General features: G+C 46.0%; 1 protein-coding gene across 4 annotated transcripts in view; it reads left to right on the top strand.

The window, feature by feature from the left end:
• Positions 1-1,141: 1,141 nt before the first annotated feature.
• MAP3K15 (mitogen-activated protein kinase kinase kinase 15) overlaps positions 1,142-19,511 on the top strand; it is a 125,304-nt gene continuing 106,934 nt past the window's right edge. For 3 of the 4 annotated variants that reach the window (XM_087726408.1, XM_087726406.1, XM_087726407.1), the window contains exon 1: positions 1,143-1,840. In XM_087726408.1, the coding sequence (XP_087582534.1) occupies positions 1,489-1,840 (352 nt within the window). In that variant the 5' untranslated portion in view covers positions 1,143-1,488. Of the gene's footprint in view, positions 1,841-19,511 lie in introns of all 4 variants that reach the window. The other variant, XM_087726404.1, reaches the window with a different exon arrangement.

The raw sequence follows: 19,511 nt of genomic DNA, 5'->3' as shown, positions 1-19,511 counted from the left end.
GTCTGACAACCAATTAGAACACAAGCTCAAGATCATAGGCCAGAGGGGGATAAAACTAGGGCCTCAGCTTCTCTTCCTCCCTTGCTTTCTCCCTTCTCTTCTCCACCAACATTGAAGCATGTGATCACCTTTTCTGTTCAGGACTCAAGCCATGTGGTCCTGCCCACCATTAAAACCATTTTTCCAAGCAGCCTCCATGTCTCCAGTGTCTTTTTCCCCACTTGGAGCCGAACCCAGAACAACATTTCTTCCAACAGTACACTAAGCAAGTGTAACTGGATATGCAGTGACTAACCAATGCAACAATCTACTCAGTCATGACAATGGGAAGATTAAAGAGAAACCTGCCACAAAAGTAGAGGAAGAAAACTAGTCTTACCTTTCTTTCCACCTTAGCGAAGACAAAGGATTGAAAAAAATAACATGCTTATGTTTCCCTTAATCAATTTCAACTATTAAATAAAACTGTTGAATCTGTAGAATGCCATTAAAATGTTTTATAGTTAATATTCACATTTATATTTGAAGCTCTAATGGAAGCTAATGAATGTATTGAAGAGAATTTGCATGAGATTTCCTTGGCTGCCTTTGATAAAGTATTTATTCGAATTCTATAAAACACGGTTGTTACTCCAGTAATTTGATTATGGTTTGGGGATGCAGTTTTGAATTTTCCTGAATAGGGGCAGGAATCAGGGCCTCAGCAGAGTTAAAACTACTTTGTCTTTGCACTGTCATCTTTTTGCAGCTCCAGTTTGCATCGGAAACGTATTGCAACTTCCTATTTTGAAATTACCGGTTTTAGTAATCAGTCAGTTTGAAAGCAGTCAGTTCCCCTAATCAAATCTTTTAAAAAAAATAATGACCGCATTATAAGATTCCATCGCGGGGGACATCCACTAGCCATTCCAAGAATAATTGAAACGTATCTAACAACTTTTCATGATGATCAGAGGTTAAGAACAACGTAGTGTGTGTAAAGGCAAGCCTGGAGCCGAAATGACTTTCCTTCCCCTACCCCCTCCCTTAACTCCAGCCATACTCCGCCTCTTTTAAACCCTTCAAACTCAGCTGGGCATTAATAATCGCCGGCGCCTGGCACCGTCCGGATGAGAAGCTGAACGGAGGAGGGCGGGACAGGTGCTGCCGCCAGTCTTGTTCCGAGAACCGTTTTTAGAAGCAAAGTTCTAGCCGGCGACCGATTTCGCTAAGCGACAGACGCGCTCCCTGAGGTTTCGGAAGCTCAGCTCCAAGTAGCAGCTGGGCTGGGCAGCGGGAGAAAGGCACCGCCTAGCGTGCCGCCGTTCTTTCCCTCCCTCCCTAGACTTTCAGCTACACGCCGGAAAAGTTGCTTTTTGCCCTCCTCGGCCGCCCCTCTCGCTTGGCGTTCTGCAGCCTTAGAAAAAGACTCGAGGCAGACAGGCGGGCGCGCGAGGTTCGGCATCCCGCCGCGCGCCTCGACCCCTGTAGCACCGGCTACCAGACCCCATGGAAAACCACGTGATCAGCGGCAAGCAGCCGGGACTTAGCGGGGAGGCCGAGCGGGTCAGCACTCCAAACGGCACCGAAGCATTTGTGACTTGCGAAGGGACCCCGGGGATCGTTGCTGACTGCGGCGGAGAGGCAAGCAACAGCCCACTCATGCGCCCGCGATCGCTCCGAGCCGTGTATGTGGTCAACGAGAATCCGAAAGGAAGTTCTGGGGCGCGGAGTCCCGAAGTTGAGGCGTTGCTGTGCTTAGTGCGAGCTTGTGAGGCCGCCGGAGCACAGCTGACCACCGTCAACTTCGGAGAGCTGGACTTCGGCGAAACGGCTGTGCTGGACATCTTCTACGACGCGGGTGAGTAGCTGGCGTCGGGGAGAGGAGAAAGGCATCCCGGGTAGAGCTTCCAGCCGCTCCGAGGGAGTTTCGGCTCCAGTCCTCACCCAGCCGCGCGTCTGTGATAACTGGCAGATTAGAGCTCTTAGGTGGGACGAGCTACCAAAGGAAGCAGCAGATCGCATTTCCGAGTCTGCTGACTACCACGAGATAAGGCAACTGTTCAGTTACTGGATTCTTAAAAAGAAGCAGGGAGAGAGGGTGGACGGGGGAAAAAAAGATTTCTTTGGGATTAATTTACCCTACTTTTAGTTTTGATCAATAATCCCGAGATTAGCTAATTGTAAATGAACCACAGATTGACCTATAGATGAGCGGTTTTGACAAGAGTATAAGTGGCGGAGAAAAACGAACGTGCAAGGTGTAGCTTTTCTCAACGTTAAATATCTGTAAATAAAAGCACATTTCCTCCCCCCCTATTCTATGTAAGGTTAAATTGCCATTCTGTACAGCAACAGAAACACAGCAATAAATACCAAACATACAGATTTTTTCTGCCTTTGAGGAGGTCTCCGGGTTTTTGCAACCTAGGTCTGGGTGTCTGCAATAAAAGCATTCTCTCCTTGGAGTTTGTGAACAGTTGTTGACTGAACAATATGCATGAATAGTCATGTATATGGTCTGTTCAAAGTACATTCAGCCATAAGCAAATCACATGGGTTACTTTGGCTCAGTTTACATTATATGTGAACTGTCTGTTCAGGGACTCACTAGAAAGTAAACCAGTAGGTAATAATGCAATCTTTAGAATTCCTCAGAAGTGTGCTACCTGCAATAGAGATGAAGTAATGGTACTGCCCAAGGAACTGCTGATACAGTTCTACAGAGGAATTATTGAGTCTGTTATCTGCACCTCTATAAGTGTCTGGTTTAGTTCTGCAACCCAACAAGACAAGACACAGACTTCAAAGGATAATCAGAACTGCAGAAAAAACAATTACTGCCAACCTGCCTTCCATTGAGGACCTGTATACGGCACAAGTCAAAAAGAGGGATGTGAAAATATCTACAGACCCTCACATCCTGGACATTAATTGTTTCAACTCCTACCCTCAAAATGACACTATAGAACACTGCACACTAGAACAACTAGAAACAATGACACTTTTTTCTCTAACACCATCACTCTGCTAAACAAATAATTCCCTCACCACTATCAAACCATTCACTAAGGCTGCATTACTATTACTATTATTCTCATAGTGCCTATCACCTATCTCCTCCCACTTATGACTACAGGACTGTAACTTTGTTGCTTGTATCCTTACGATTTATATTGATATTGTTTCCTGATTGCTTATTTGTACCCTATGACTATCGTTAAATGCTGTACTTTATAATTCTTGATGAATGTATCTTGTCTTTTTATGTACACTGAGCATATGCACCAAAGACAAATTCCTTGTGTGTCTAATCACACTTGGCTAATAAAGAATTCTGTTCTATTCTATTCTCCGGGCATGTGTGTTGCCCCCAATTCGGGTCTGAGCCTGGTGCCGAGGCCGATAAAGGATGCCAGATATGAGATGCAGGTTTTCTTGCCTTTTATTTAAGTGCTCCAAGAAAAGGGGTCCTGGCCAAAATTCCAAGAACCTAGAACAAAGGATTAAGAAAGCTTTATACAATTTCACTAAAGAAGAAAGCGGGACAAGGTGGGATAATAAGAAATAGCATCTAATAAACATTTTAGTAATGATCTAACAATTGGTTCTATTGCTCTCTAGCCATCCCTATTCCTAAACCTTGGTGATTAATTATGGGACATTATAATTAATTATAATGATAGATTATTATGATAGTTCTAGTGTGAGGTGCCATTGAGGGCTGCATCAGGGCTCTGGTTGACCTCAGGGGGCCATGCCTTTGTGTCTGACTGGGTGGGTGTGGCCAGCTTCATGCAGTTCACTTGGCGTGGCATCAGGCTGGGCACTGAACTGTGAGGCCCAGCAAAGAGCTGAAGAGGCTGTGTTTGCCTCATCAGTGATATAAGGAAGTTATGTTAACTTGGTTAAACTATTATTATTTGCAACAACAGAATTGTATCATAGCGGCCAGTTGTTTTGCCGGATTTGGCATTGATTACTAGTCGGGCCCCACCCAGGGACCTAAGACGTCGTAACATATTTTCGTAATATACGTGCAGATCCAAGCAGTGCAGCTTTTTGCATTTGACTGATGGTGATTTTGTCAATTTTTAACTGTTTTAAATATAATTCCAGTGCTTTTGGAATACCACCCAGTGTGCCAATTACCACTGGAATTACCACTGCTGGTTTGTGCAATAGTCGTTGAATTTCGATTTTTAAGTCCTGGCATTTTGCGATTTTTTCATGTTCCTTCTCGGCGACCCTACTATCACCTGGTATTGCGATGTCTATGATTGTAACCTTATTTTTCTCAACCAGTGTGATGTCTGGTGTATTATGCGCCAGTATTTTGTCCATTTGTATATGGAAATCCCACAAGATCTTGACCATCTGATTTTCAGTGACTTTTTCAGGCTGATATTCCCACCAGTTTGTTGCTGTTTTAATATTATAATTTTTGCACAAATTCCAATGGATCATTTGTGCTACTGAATTGTGCCGCAATTTATAATCAGTCTGTGCGATTTTTTTACAGCAGCTGAGTATGTGATCAACAGTTTCATCAGCTTCTTTGCAAAGTCTGCATTTGACATCATCAGAGGATTTTTTGATTTTGGCCTTAATGGCATTTGTGCGGATAGCTTGTTCTTGCGCAGCCAGGATTAGTGACTCTGTTTCTTTCTTTAAGGTACCTGTTGTTAACCATAACCAAGTTTGTTCACTGTCCACTTTATCTTTTATTTTTTCCAGAAATTGGCCATGTAGTGCTTTGTTCTGCCAACTCTCCATTCTTGATTTTATCACATCTTTTCTGTATTCTTGTTTCCTCTGTTGGGCCTTCAGTAGATTTTTGTTCTTTACTTCAATTAATAGATGTTCTTGACTTTTTTTTAAATAATCAGCCAGTGCATGTTTTTCTTCTTCAACTGTTTGCTTCACTTGTTGTTGTTGTTGTTGTTGTTATTATTATTAATGTTAATCTTTGGGAGATTCACAGCCTTTGGGGCTGGTTGGTAGCCTAACAGCTCGAGTCCTAACCAAGGACCTAGGAACTGTTAAGGTAACATCAGAGCATATAAGTTGTTCCAAGTAGGATGGTTTTTTCTAGAATCAGAATGTTCAAGTCTGATAAATTTAAAATTTCCAAATAGCGAGGTAGCCCTTTAGGTATTGCTCCAAGGGCTCCAATTACAATTGAGACAACAGACGATTTCTTTTTCCACAGTCGCTCAACCTCAATTTGCAAGTCCAGGTATTTTGTGATATTTTTCTTGCTGTTTATCTTCAATTTGTGAATCTACAGGTATTGCAATGTCAATGAACCATACTTTTTTCTTTTCAATTATTGTTATGTCGTGTGTTGTAGGTCAAGTGCCTGTCAGTCTGGATTCTGAAGTCCCACAAGATCTTGCCTTTCTCATTCTCTAAAACCTTCTCAACCTGATGTTCCCAGTGGTTTTTGCTGTACTCAAATCCAAACTTTTGGCACAATTTCCAGTGAATAATCTTCGCAACGCGGTCATGGCGTTGTAGGCAGTCAGTTTGTGAAATTTTGCTGCACCCATTGATCAAGTGGTTGACTGTCTCGTCTTTCTCATTACAGAGGCAACATTTGCTGTTAGTGGTAACATGTTGAATGTTTGCCTTCATGCAGTTTGTGGCTAAGGCTTGTTCTTGAGCTGCCAAAATAAAGCCTTCTGTTTCTTTTTTCAGTACTCATGATCTTAACCAGTTCCAAGTTAGTTTTTGGTCAGCTTTGCCTTCAATAAATACTTTTCAAGTATTGGCCACGCATCACTTTGCTTTTCCAATTTTCAGCTCACTTCTCAATCACTTCTTTCTTATATTCAGCTTTTAACTTAGTTGTCTTCAAAAGGCCTCCTTTATTTACTTCCTTAATCATTGGTTCTTCACTTTTCTGGATGTAATCATTCAAGTTGTGTCTTTCTTCTTCCACAATCTGCTTTACTTGTAGGAGTTCTCGACCACCCTCTGCTCTTCGTAGATACCATCTGTCAGCATCACTTTTAGGGTGCAAAGCATGATTCATTGTCATAAGCTTCCTTGTTTTTCTGTCCAAATTGTCCAACTCCATCTGGGTCCAGTCAATTATTCCTGCAGCGTATCGAATTACAGGTATAGCCCAGGTATTTATGGCTTTTATGATGTTTCCTCCACTCAGTTTGGACTTTAATATCTTGCAAATTTGTTGAATGTACTTGGCTGAGGTTAATTCCTTGACTTTATTATGCATTAAGTCAGAGGCCTCTAAAATCCCCAAGTACATGTAGCCTTCTTCTGGTTTTACTGTCTTTATCATTTCTTCATTCTCAAGTTGTATTCCATTATCTTCTAGGACCTTGCCTACCTTGGTTGCCATTGTTGCACATTTGTCAATTCCAAACTGCATACCAATGTCTTGGATAAATTCTTTTGTGCTTTCAATTAATAAATTCATTTCAGATTTTGTTTTATCAAACAGCTTTAAATCATCCATGTACATCAAGTGTGAAATTTTCAGTCCTTTCTTTGCAAGTTTGTATCCACAGTTCACCTTCTTCAAAATGGTTTTCAGTGGTAGCATTGAGAGTGTAAAAAGTAGGGGTGAAAGGGAATCACCCTGGAAAATGCCTCGTTTAATTTCAACTTCACCCAGTTCTTCTCCATTAGCCATGAGCTTCGTTTTCCAGAGGTTCATTGAAGTTTCCATGAATTTTTGTATGTTGCTGCTGATGCTAAAGATTTTCAGGCATTTCTTGATCCAGCTGTAGGGAACTGAATCAAATGCTTTCTTATAGTCTATCCAAGTCATGAACAGCTTGGTTCGTCTTTTCTTTGAATTCTTTAGGATTAGCTTGTCAATCAGCAGTTGGTCCTTTGTTCCTCTTGAATTTTTGCAGCATCCTTTCTGTTCTACAGGAAGCAATTCATTTCTTTCCAAGTATCCGTAAATTTGGTTTGCAATGATACCAGTAAGGAGCTTGTATATTGTTGGCAAACAGGTGATTGGCCTGTAGTTTCCACGGTCCTTTCCTTTTTCTTTATCTTTTTGGATCAAAAATGTCCTTCCAGTTGTCATCCATTCATCATTGTCAGGTGGTTTTAAGATCTGGTTCATTTGGGCTGCCAATCTTTCGTGCATACTTGTAAGTGCCTTTAGCCAGAAACCATGTAGCTCATCTGGTCTAGGTGCACTCCAATTCTTCACTTTTCTTGACTGCCTTTGCACCATTTCTTTTGTTATTTTCACATCTTCCATTTTATGCACTTTAATAGAATCCTCAACCTGCTTGATCCATGTTGCATTTCTGTTGTGCTTCTTGTTGTTTTCCCACAAATTCTTCCAGAATTTCAGAGCTTTCTCTCTATCGGGCTTTTCACTTGTTGTTACTCCATCTCCACTTTCTAAGCTCTTATAAAACTGGTGCTGATTTGTTCTGAACTGTGAGATTTCCTTGAACCGAGTTACTCGATTTTTATACCGTTTAATCTTTTCAGCAATGACAACAGCCCTCTGATTCAGCTCTTCAATTACTACCGCAATCTCCTTATTCTCCAAATCATATCTTGCTTCCAGGCTGCTTTTGACCTGCTTGTTCTTTAACTGACATTGCCTTAAGTTCTTCAAGTTGCTCAAGTCTCCACGAAATTTTTTGATCTTTAATTCCAACCGAATTTTCCACTTAGGCCTCTTTGGTTCCTTTGTGTTTTCAAACCCAATTCTTTGGTGGTTATGAAGGCTGCTGCATACATCAGCTGGTTTGTTTCAGCTAATTTAGTGGTTTGAATGGGTTGCACAGCCTCATTGACCTTTTTTAGTAATTTCTCAATTCTTTCCGGTTCACTTTGTTTAACTTTGGCAAACGTGTTCTTTCAGCATCTTTCTGAAAAGGCAACTGGATTTTTTTCCCCCTTGAGGATGTTTCGCTTCTCATTGAAGAAGTTTCAAGAATGCTTCAAGCTTCAAACATCTTCAAGGATGTATTAGTCAATGACCTAGTAGAAAACTCTACTTTCATAAAATTTGCTGGCCCCACTGCCAGCAAATTTTTCTTTTCTATCTTCTCACAGAGAACCTTATTTGTTGTTACTTCATAGTGCCATAGTACCGTAGTGCCATAGTACCATAGTGTACAGTGTCAGGCCTGCCAGCCATCTTTTCTTTTGGATTTCAGGCCTGCCACACTTTTCCATTATTCTAATATGTATTTTCTATTGTGGAAAAATGGGAGGGGGGATTATACAGAGTTAGATGATATATAGCCATAACAAAATTCTTTCTAGAAAGTCAAGGCCATCTTTTGTCTCTGCACCTCTGCACTTGACCAGAACTGGATAGGTGGAAGCTGTCAGCATGGCAGTGGAAGATTGGACCATGTGATGGACCATGGTTATGGGGACAAGATCTTGAACTTTCAACTGGTGGGAAAACCAGGAAACATTCATATTCAGGTTTTCCTAGATGTCCCAACATGGTTCTTTTAATAAATTGGAACTTTGAGGAATCTTTTGCCTCGGACTCTGATTTATTTTTGGATGCTATTTGGAACTCCGACATTAACCCAAATCTCTCTTAAAATAATTTACCAGCTTCCATGAATCCTGGGGTACTGTCCGGGGTCCTGAACCCAAACACCAACCTGAAATTAGGTGGTGTAAAGACTTAGGGAAAACAGAATATGGAAGAAGGTTGGACAAATGCTGTGAAGATTGCCTGGGTGAATGGTCAGTTTCCCATGAGTACACTGTGGCAAACTGTATTGTCAGTGGCCGCTTGGCTGGGGCACGTGCATCCACAGCTGGTGATCCAGGGCCAGCGGAGGGAAGGCCAGAGCAACCGGAGGGAGACTCGCCAGCCCCCGGGGCCAATCAAAGAGTTGATGGACACCTGTCCATCCTAGGTGAGTTGAAGCCATCCGATCCTTTGAAGCTCGCCCACGGCTGGGATTGGGGATATCTCCTGTGGGACCTCAGTGGAGCAGACCACAGTTTCCTCTACCCGCTATGGCCACTGTGGATAAGCAGCAGGGAGGAAGCCACACAGCCAGTTGCAATGGGCTCGGTTGGCAGTGGGCCTTCATATCTCCCCCCAGCTATCGCTGGGGCTAGTGCAACCCACCGTGGGGTGTGGTGGGGGCCATGGCTGGAGTGGTCTGTCGGGGGCTCCCATTCTCCCCCTACCTGGAGTGGTGCAGGCTAGGTGTCAGCCAAAGGCAAATTGTAGGATTTGCTAAACAGGCTGCAGAAAGGCAACCCCTTTCTCCAGGAGTGAGTAGAGGGCCAACCGAGGAGTCCTTGCCAAGGATGGATGAGGGAAGCCCTGGATGATGACCCAATGATCAGGAAACCTGTCCACTCTTTTTCTCTTAGGGTCCGATTAGTAGTACCAAAAACATGGGTCCAAGGCAAAATGGAAATCATCATAGATACTGGGTGCACATGATCAATCCCCACATAGTTGAGCAGCTGGACATATGCATGAACTCTCTTACACCTCCCATCAGATTTGAACATCGATGGGACACTAATTGCCTCCTTGGTCACTGAGCTTGTCAGGCTGGAGATGAACTGTCACCAAGAACTCATCAGGTTCCTAGTTGCCCCAAAGATGACAGACTCATATTGGGACTCGTGTGGCTTGAGAAGTGGGGTCCTACAATCTCCTGGGAAGGAAGTCACAGGAAGCTAGTCATCAATGTTGGACCACTGCCAACTGCATGGCAGGGCCACCTCGTAGAAGCTATGATCTCAGAGGAGACTAGGCTGCCAGAGCCTGCAACTTCAGCCCGAGTTGCCCTGCCTGGGAACTAGCAAATACCAAGAGTACCAGAACTTGGAGGGGGTCTTCAGTGAGGAAGATTGCAATTATATCCCCCCTCATCGACCCAATGAACTGCGCAATATGTGTACGCGATTTGCCTGGGGCAAAGCTACCAAAGTCTAACATGTACTCCATGACCCCTAAGGAAATGGCAGAATTGAGGAAATACATTGATGCAAATTTGGAATGGGGTTTTATCCAACCAGCCAATTCTAAGGTAGCTGTGCCTGTTCTCTTCAAAGAGAAGAATGGTTGGGGTGTGTGAAACTGTTGACTTCCAGGGCATTAACACCGTTTGCGTAGAAAACACCTACCCTCTCCCTCTCAGGAAGGATATGTTGAACCATTTGGCCAAAGGCAAGGTGTTCACCAAACTGGACTTAAGAGAGGTGTATTACCACATAAGAATTAGGGAGGGGGGCGAGTGGAAGACCATGTTGAACTGCCCCTTTGTAGTTTCTAGTTCAATGTTGTGCTGTTTGGCTTACAAGGGGCTCCTGTGGTTTTCATGCAATTCATCACAAGGTGCTACATGAGCACCTCTACAAGGGGGTGCTCGTTTATCTCAATGACATTTTCATCTTTACTGAGACCCTAAAAGAACACATAAAACTGGTGTGACAAGTCCTGAAAAAACCTCTAGCCGCCAAACTCTATGTGAAGCTATCAAAGTGTGAATTCCACAAAACCTCCCTGGATTACCTTGAGTATTGTATTTCCAGAAAGGGGATAGAAATGCACCCAGGGAAAGTGAAACTGTGTTAGTCTGGCAACCCCCACACACCCGCAAACAGCTACAAATTTTCCTGAGGTTTGCTAATTTCTATCGGCAGTTCATCCCGTTTTTTGCAGAAGTCGCTCTGCCCCTGGCCAAACTGTTAAAAACCAGGCCATTGCCAACAAAGCCAAAGCCAAACCAGCCTATTGGTTGGACAATGGACTGTCAAAAAGCATTTGAGAAATTAAAACAGCTTTGCCCAAGAGCCCATTCTGCACCCCGACCAAGAACAGCAATTCATAATCCAGGCAGATGCCAGTGATGTGGCTATGGTGGCAGTGTTATTGCAAAGAGATAAAAAGGGACAACTTTTGCCCTGCGCTTATATCTCCAAAAAATTCAATACCACTGAACGAAGGTGCGCCATTTGGGAGAAGGAAGCCTATGTGGTTCGTTGGGCACTACTCACCTGGAGACCTTTTCTAGAGGTGGGAGAAGTGCCATTTGAGGTCTAGACTGATCATAAAAACCTCAAAGCCTAAAAAGCTCCAGGAAGCTGTCTCCAAAGCAAGTCCGCTGGGCACAATACTTAAGGAGATTTAAATTCGAACTGATGCACATCCCTGCAGGGAAGAATTTGCTGGCTGATGCTTATCAAGGAAACTACAGTATGATAGTCGAAGGAAGGAGGTGATTCATGCCATAATGAATGGGTCACACGCTTGACCTCGTATTTCTCTCGGAGCAGTGGAGATGTGATCTGGATTTGAGGGGTACTGAGATCTTGCCCCTGTCATGGTCAGATCATGGACCCTATCGGTTTTCAGACGGCGCTTGGTGTTATACCTGACGCTCTCGTCCACAGTCCGGTGGAGACCTTGGTTGCTGCTTGGAACTCAGCGGCGGCGGAGGCTCTAAACCGGATTGCGCCTTTACAGCCTCTCCGAGGTAGCGGATCCAGGACAGCTCCTTGGTTCACTGAGGAACTCCGGGAAATGAAGCGCCAAAAGAGACGCCTAGAGCGCCGCTGGAGGGCCAGTAAGTCTGAGTCAGACTAAGCACTGATGAGAGCCTTTATCAGAGCCTATCTCGTGGCAATACGGACGTCGAAATGTGCTTATTTTGCCACTCTTATTGCATCCACTGAATCGCGCCCAGCCGCCTTGTTTAGAAGAACCCGCTCCCTCTTGAAAGGGAGGGATCCGGATGACCCTTTACAAGGTAAAGCTGAGGAGTTTGTTCAGTTTCTAGCGGATAAAGTCACTCGGATTCGGACAGACTTGGACTCCAATTGCTCAGAGCAAGCCGAGGTACCGGGGGAAGGTCTTGAGTGAAATTTATGGACTGAGTTTCAACTTGTCACGCCTGAGGAAGTGGACAAGGCCATGGGAGCTGTGAGCGCCTCCACTTGTATACTGGACCCGTGTCCCTCCTGGCTGGTCGCGAACAGCAGGGAGGTGACACGTGGCTGGATCCAGACGATAGTTAGCACCTCGCTCTGGGAGGGATCCTTCCCACCCCTCCTAAAAGGGGCGGTGGTGAGACCCCTCCTGAAGAAGCCGCCTTTGGATCCAGCCATCTTGAGTAACTATCATCCAGTTTCCAACCTCCCCTTTGTTGGGAAAGTTGTTGAGAAAATGGTGGCCTTTCAGCTCCGGCGGTCCTTGGATGAAACCAATTATCTGGATTCCTTTCAGTCCGGTTTCAGGCCTGGCTACAGCATGGAAACTGCTTTGGTCGCACTGATCAATGATCTCTGGGGAGCCAGGGATGGGGGCCATGCCTCCATCCTAGTGCTTCTTGACCTCTCAGCGGCCTTCGATACCATCGACCATGGTATCCTTCTGCGACGGTTGTGGGAGGTGGGAGTGGGAGGCACCGTTCTTTGGTGGTTCTCCTCCTACCTCTCGGACTGGTCGCAGTCAGTGTTGGTCGGAGGGCAGAGATCGACCCCTAGGCCCCTTAACTATGGGGTGCCGCAGGGTTCGGTCCTGTCCCCCCTCCTGTTTAATATCTACATGAAGCCACTGGGTGAGATCATTCGACAGCACGGGATAAAATACCACCAATATGCGGACGATACACAGTTGTATCTGTCCGCCCCGTGCCAACTCAATGAAGCGGTTGAAGTGATGTGTCAGTGCCTGGAGGCTGTCAGGATCTGGATGGGGATGAACAAGCTTGCATTCAATCCCGACAAGACCGAGTGGCTATTGCTGTTCCCTCCCAAAGATTGGCCTTGTACTCCATCTCTCAGGCTGGGGGGTGAAATTATACGCCCCTCAGACAGGGTTCGCAATTTGGGAGTCCTCCTGGACCCACAGCTGACTTTAGAACATCATTTGTCGGCTGTGACCAGGGGGGCATTTGCCCAGGTTCGACTGGTGCACCAATTGCGACCCTACCTGAACCGGGAGGCCCTTAGAACAGTCACTCACGCCCTTGTGACCTCAAGACTGGACTACTGTAGCACCCTCTACATGGGGCTGCCCTTGAAGAGCATTCGGAGACTTCAGCTTGTCCAGAATGCAGCCATGCGAGCGATTGTGGGTGCACCTCAGTACACCCACGTCACACCTATCCTCCGCGAGCTGCACTGGCTGCCTGTTGGTCTCCGGACACATTTCAAGATGCCCTACATGGTATTGTACCTGGGTACTTGAGAGACCGCCTCCTGCCAATCACCTTCCTACAACCAATTAGATCCCACAGATTAGGCCTCCTCCGAATACCATCTGCTAGCCAATGTCGACTGTCGACTGCTCGGGGGAGGGCCTTCTCTGTGGCTGCTCCGGCCCTCTGGAACGATCTCCCCGTGGAGATCCGGACCCTCACCACCCTTTCGGTTTTCCGTAAAGCCACTAAGACCTGGCTGTTCCGGCAGGCCTGGGGCTGATGAGTTCCTGGCCCCACTTAAACTGTTGTGACTGTTGCTCTGTTTTAACTTGCCTGTTTGGTCTTTTGTTTGTATTCCCCTTCCCCCATTGCTTGTTAGCCGCCCTGAGTCTCTCGGGATAGGGCGGCATACAAATGAAATAAACATTTCAACATTGCAAACATAATTCCCCCCAATTCCCACCAAACAGCAGCTCAAGTCACCACCCACGGCCAGGCCAGATGGCCGTCTACTCCCAACCAGGACTGTTGCAGCCAATCTCGTTATCAACTCAGGACACAAGACCACAAAGGGTTGGAGAACTCAGGTTTATTTGTGCAACGGTTCAGAGCATTAACATGACAAATTCTGAAGCTTGGGCTACACCCAAGGTATTACTTTTATATATTTCGCAAAGCCAGCACCATCTGGGTGTTATGCTTTGTTAGCTTTTTATCAGTGCAAAACATAGGGAAAGGAGAAGTTCAACAAAAGAGAAGTTCAATAACTTATGAATTGCTACAGTTCTATATATGGGTCTTACCTTACACTATCTGTTACTTTTGGTCCACATCCTTTGCACATGCCATATGTTCGGTTACAGGAATTATCTAGTACATAGGTCATTATTGATTACATTAAGCAAGGTCTCTTTCCTATAAGCAAGTTGTGACATATAAGCAAATTAACTTCTACATTTTATAGTATTTTTCCACTCTGCCTCATTCCCCCCTTTGAAACTTCACCTAAATCTCCTGATTACTGTGTAGTTTCATACAGAGGTATGTTTTCTTCTAGCATATTAAATTTGTCATATCCCTACAAAGCCATAGCCTGAGCCGTGGCCTTATTTTCCACAAGCATAGAAAGGCTGTTGGAAATTGTGCAAACAGAAATAGGGAGAATACATGACAAAATTACACATCCAGCTGCCATTAGGCCAATGAGCATCACAATTGCTTGTAAACCAGGAAGTTTGGGGAACCAGGATCCAAAAATCAGGCGAAACTCAAAACCTTTCCATTGGTGAACTGGGACATGGGCTATTTCCTCCATGCGACGGGCACGGTTCTCAATAATTTGTCCAATATCATCAAATTCCAACCAGCAGCTACTAAAATTGAACTTTGTACATACACCTCCTTCTGTAGCCAGGAGATAATCTAGAGGTAGGTGGTTTTGATAGATAGTATCCCTAAATTTTCTTTGCTGTTTTGCCAACGTTCGCAGAGATCAAGCTGTTTCATTGGAAATGAGCTCTATCACTGCTTGTAGTCTTATAATTCGTTTTAACATATAGATGGACGTACGGTATCCATAGCTTCCATCATTTGCCCAAGTAGCAGGATCATAGTAATGGATTACCTGTTCTGGGGGCTATTCATCGTCCCTCCAATTCCCTATTTGTCTTGTGAATGTCCTCAGTGGCTATGTGGCGCTTAGACATGATGTCCCCCATGTTAAAAAGCTCTGAAGATAGGAAGAGCCGAGGTCCAGCCGTAGCCAAACCAGATGCCCTGGATCAGTCAGTCCAAGCTGGACCATTACCTAGGAGTGCTGGCCTGGAGGCCGAGTCAGAGGTGGAACAGGAGAATGACCTAGTTGGGTCAATGGGGGGGGGTCATCAACAGAGGGAGAGGGACCAATAGCTGATTGAACTAGGGCAAAGACTGAACAAATGTCTTTGACCGCCTCCCCTTAGACAGATTGACCAACTGGTCATCAATAAGGATGACCCAACAATCATGGCACTGCTCCCTTATTTCAACATGTACCTTTTACTACATCAGACCTCCTTAATTGGAAATTCCATTACGGCCCCCTTAGTGAAAAACCAAATGAAGTGGCAGATCTTGTGAAGACCATTATGGATATCCACAACCCCACGTGAATGGATCTCCAACAGTTGATGGGAACCCTGTTCAATCCTGAAGAAAGGGAAAATATTAGGATTGCAGTGTGAAAGATTGTGAAGCCCAACCTACCCCAAGGTTGCGCTCTTGAGAAATATGTTGAGGAATGCTACCCTTCAAAGGACCCCTGATGGAGTCCTTATGATAATCTATGGGCAATTGAGAGCTATCAAAATCTGGTAGTGTGTGCAGTGCGTGCAGCAGGAAAACCAGCCGTTAACATGTCAAAGCCTTCCCTGGTGATGCAAGAAGCCACCAAGAGTCCGGAAGCCTTTTATACTAAGTTGCTGGAAGCCTACCAAATGTATACCCCATGGCACCCAAAAATGCTTGAAAGCTTACCATGACCTTCATCTCACAAAGAGCCCCACATATACAGAAAAAGTTACAAAGATTAGAGGGAGCCTTGGGAAAGCTGATGAGTGAATTGATGGAGGTGGCTAGGAAAACTTGTTAATAGGGACAAGGTACAGGAGAGGGAGCAAGATCAGAGGATGCAGAAAAAGGCTGAACTATTGGTTGCTGCTATGATGGGGGCACCAAGAAACTGGGGAGATAGCAGAGGTAGAGGTTTAGGACGTAGCCAGTGTGCCGTATATAGGAAGGAAGGGCATTGGAAGGGTGAATGCCCAGAAAGGGATAAGGAGAAACAAAAAGAAGACCGAAGGGCTGAGCTTGCAGAGAACTATAGAAGTGGCCGAGGAAGAGGGCGGGGAGGTAGAAGAGAAGGATTTTCAAGACACCCCCCCCCCTCATAGGCCTGGCAGAAGTGGAGGAATGGGACTGAGGCTGACCGGGTTCAGCCCGCCTCCCGGAACCTGTGGTCAGTCTAATATTCGGAGGCAAGCCCCTTCCTTGTGGATACTGGGGCTACTTGATCAGTCCTAACCCAGCCCCTGAGCCAGACCACCCCCTCCTTCATTAATATACAAGGAGCGACAGGGAAGATACTACAGTGACCATTTTTGGAACCCTTAACTTGTAGTACAGGGGGGAAAACGATCACTCACCAGTTCATTTATATGCCAGATTGTCCCATCCCCTTGCTAGGAAGAGACCTGTTATGTAAATTGAGGGCACAAATCTCTTTTGCGGAGGATGGTACAATGGAAATGAAGTACAGGACAGTTAAGATGGAGGTACCCTGTGAGGAGGAATGGAGAATGATGATGGTGATGGCACAAGAAGGAGAAAAGAATGCCACATGGAAGGAATTTGATGTTCCATATGTGTGGGCAGAGGATAGCCCCCCCTGGTTGTGCCAGCTGACTGCTGAAATGAAATTGGTGCTGCCAAATGACCCCAGGCTCAATGACAACAAAGACATATTGACTATGAGAGAGGGCCTAGCCTGGAAAGGGTCCAAATTATACGTTCCCGCCAGGGGTGGGTTTCAAAAATCGTTCGAACCTATTCTGTGGGCGTGGCCTCCTTTGTGGGAGTGGCTTGCTGCCCGTGTGACCAGATGGGAGTGTCTTGCCGCCCAGGTGACCAGATGGGAGTGGCCTGCCACCCATGTGACCTGGTGGGAGTGGCCAAGACGATGTTATTACTAGATATTACTAATTACTAGATTTTATTAATATTACTAGATCATTATTAATGCATAGTTAACTGCGGGACATTACACACACACACACACAAACTATGACAGTGCCAGGAAAATACCAAAAAATAAGAATCCCCCCCCCCAAAAAAAAGACTGCCAATGAAACCAGTTTTTTTTCCTAAGCCTAAGGACAGGAAAGACAAAGTCACTGGAATAAAAACCATCAAGGCAATGTGGAAAATTATAAAGGACAGGCGCTCACAGAACCATCAACCACCTCAGAATTACCTAAACAATGAATGTTGAATGTTGTTTGAATGTTTATTTCATTTGTATGCTGCCCTTTTCCCCCGAAGGGGGACTCAGGGCGGCTCACAACTCAAACCAGGGAAGGGGGATACAGACAATTTAACAACAACACAAAACAATACATAATTTAAAAACACGCAACAATCATACCATTCGAGATAGGGGCAACGGTTTTTTAGCCCCAGGCCTGTCGGAACAGCCAGGTTTTAAGGGCTTTGCGGAAGGCCTGGAGGGTGGTGAGGGTGCAAATCTCCATGGGGAGTTCGTTCCAGAGGGTCGGAGCAGCCACAGAGAAGGCTCTCCTCCGGGTAGTCGCCAGTCGACACTGGCCGGCGGATGGAATTCGGAGGAGGCCTAGTCTGTGGGATCTAATCGGTCTGGTGGAGGTAATTGGCAGCAGGCGGTCTCTCAATGAGGGTGAAACACACTAAATCTGGCAAAGCTGCCTTGCAAGAAACCTCGCCTGCCCATAGAAAAGCAGCCACTTTGAGACACATAAACCTGGTCTGAACACTTAAAAGTAACATATTGCATCACAAATAAAACATTTGCAAAAAGGAATAACATTTCTTGTAATAAACATTCTATAAACAATAAATAAATAAAAATTCCCTAAAATAATTAAAAACCACCACGTTTAGAGAACACCAAAGGACTCCACAGTCCTCTCGCTCCTTATCTTTTTCATTTTTGTCCTAACTTTCTCCTCCTCCCCCACCAACCCCACTTCCTTCTATCACTGATGATGTTACCTAGTTTGGTAATGAAATGCCTGTAAGAAAACCACCAAGCTCAGAAAGCAGCAAGGATCCCACTATCCCCCACCTCCTCTTTCTCCCTCTCTTTCTCCTGTTTGTCCTTTCTCTTTCTTTCCACCACCAAGCCCACTCCCTTCTAGCAATGATGATGTTACCAAACTAGGAGTGCTGGAGAGGAGCTCTCACAGGGCGAAGAGCTTCCCGCACAATCTTTCTGCAGCCGTAAATGACTGCAAAAAGCAGCTTCAGGCACCTGCTCGCAGCTGACAGTTGTGTTTGGGAGCAGAGGTGGCGGCAGCGGAAGCGGGCACAGCACTGGATGTCCCAGAGCCCAGGCACTTTTGGAACCTTTGCAGGGCCAGGAACAACTGGAAAACAAGCCCACCGCCACTTCTGAGTGCTACATCTTCACTCTGCAAGTGAAAGATGTGCCTATTGCAAGGCTGTCCCATGCTCCAGCCTGGTCAGGGAAGACAGGAGCCTTTCATGCCCGCCAAGCCTCCACACGATGTGCCACCTTAGTCGCGCCAGGGCAACCTTCCACCCGCCAGCCTGCCCACTGAGTGGTGGCTGGGTGGGCGCCGGTGAGCCCGCTGCCCCGGCCATGTGGTGCCCACTGCTCACCTTGAAGGCAACATCGTGCAACCTGCCACTGCTGCTGAGTGAGGACTGGCTGGGCAGCGCCCCCTGTTAACCACCCTCTCCTGGGTCATGCCCGTGCCCCTACCCGGCCCGCCTGCTGAGTAGGAGGTGGCGGGGAAGCATTGGTAGGCGGCCAGCAGGGCGGAGGTGAGTGCGGTGCTGCCACACTTGCCCTTGGGGCTTTTCTTATGGACATGTTGGCTGGTGCTGCTTCAGGGCACCCAGGGCGCTGTCTCCTCTGAGTGCAGTCCATTCCCCCTCCCAAGAAGACCATTTTCTTTTTAAAAACGCCTCTGCAAACGATCTTGAAAACCTGCAAGGTTGCTTTGGGAGGGGGAAGACAGGCAGCATCCCCCCCACCCCATCCCTGGTTGCCTGCAGTCTCGGGGCCTGCAGCAAATTGCACAGTAAAGGCAATTAAGAACTTCTCTCGCTTGTGAGATTTTCTTTACTGTGCAAAGGCTTGCTTTAAGGCTGCAGGTTCTGAGGCTGCAGGCACCCAGGGAGGGGGGCAGGGGGAAATGCTACCCATTTGTCCCCTTCCAAAGCAACCTTGCAGGTTTTCAAGATCACCTGGAGAGGCGTTTTTTAAAAAGAAAATCCTGAAAAGCCACAAGATTTGGAGAGATGGGCAGCCGGTCTTTTTTTGGTGGTGGGGGGAATCCCCAGAACCAGGAGTGCAACTCGCACGGCTTGTTCAAAGAGCAAAAGAAAGGGACAGGAAAGGAGTTTGGCTGTTTGAAAAGCCCGGCTTGGAACTCCTCTCCTGTTCCTTCTTTTGCTGTCTGTACATGCAGTGCGGGTTGCGCTCCCTTTTCTTTCATAGCCAGCTCGTTTCCAATTGGGGGAGGGAAGAAGAAATCAATTTTTTCCATCCCTCTCCATGGATCCCCACCCCAATTGGAAACGAGTTGGCTATGAAAGAAAAGGGAGCGCAACCCGCACGGCTTGTTCAAGGAG

Source organism: Thamnophis sirtalis, unplaced genomic scaffold (assembly GCF_051295495.1).
Source record: "Thamnophis sirtalis isolate CommonGarterSnake01/CBP01778 unplaced genomic scaffold, rThaSir2_p1.2 scaffold_12, whole genome shotgun sequence".
Taxonomy (NCBI): domain Eukaryota; kingdom Metazoa; phylum Chordata; class Lepidosauria; order Squamata; family Natricidae; genus Thamnophis; species Thamnophis sirtalis.
This window is presented reverse-complemented; position numbering and strand designations above follow the sequence as displayed.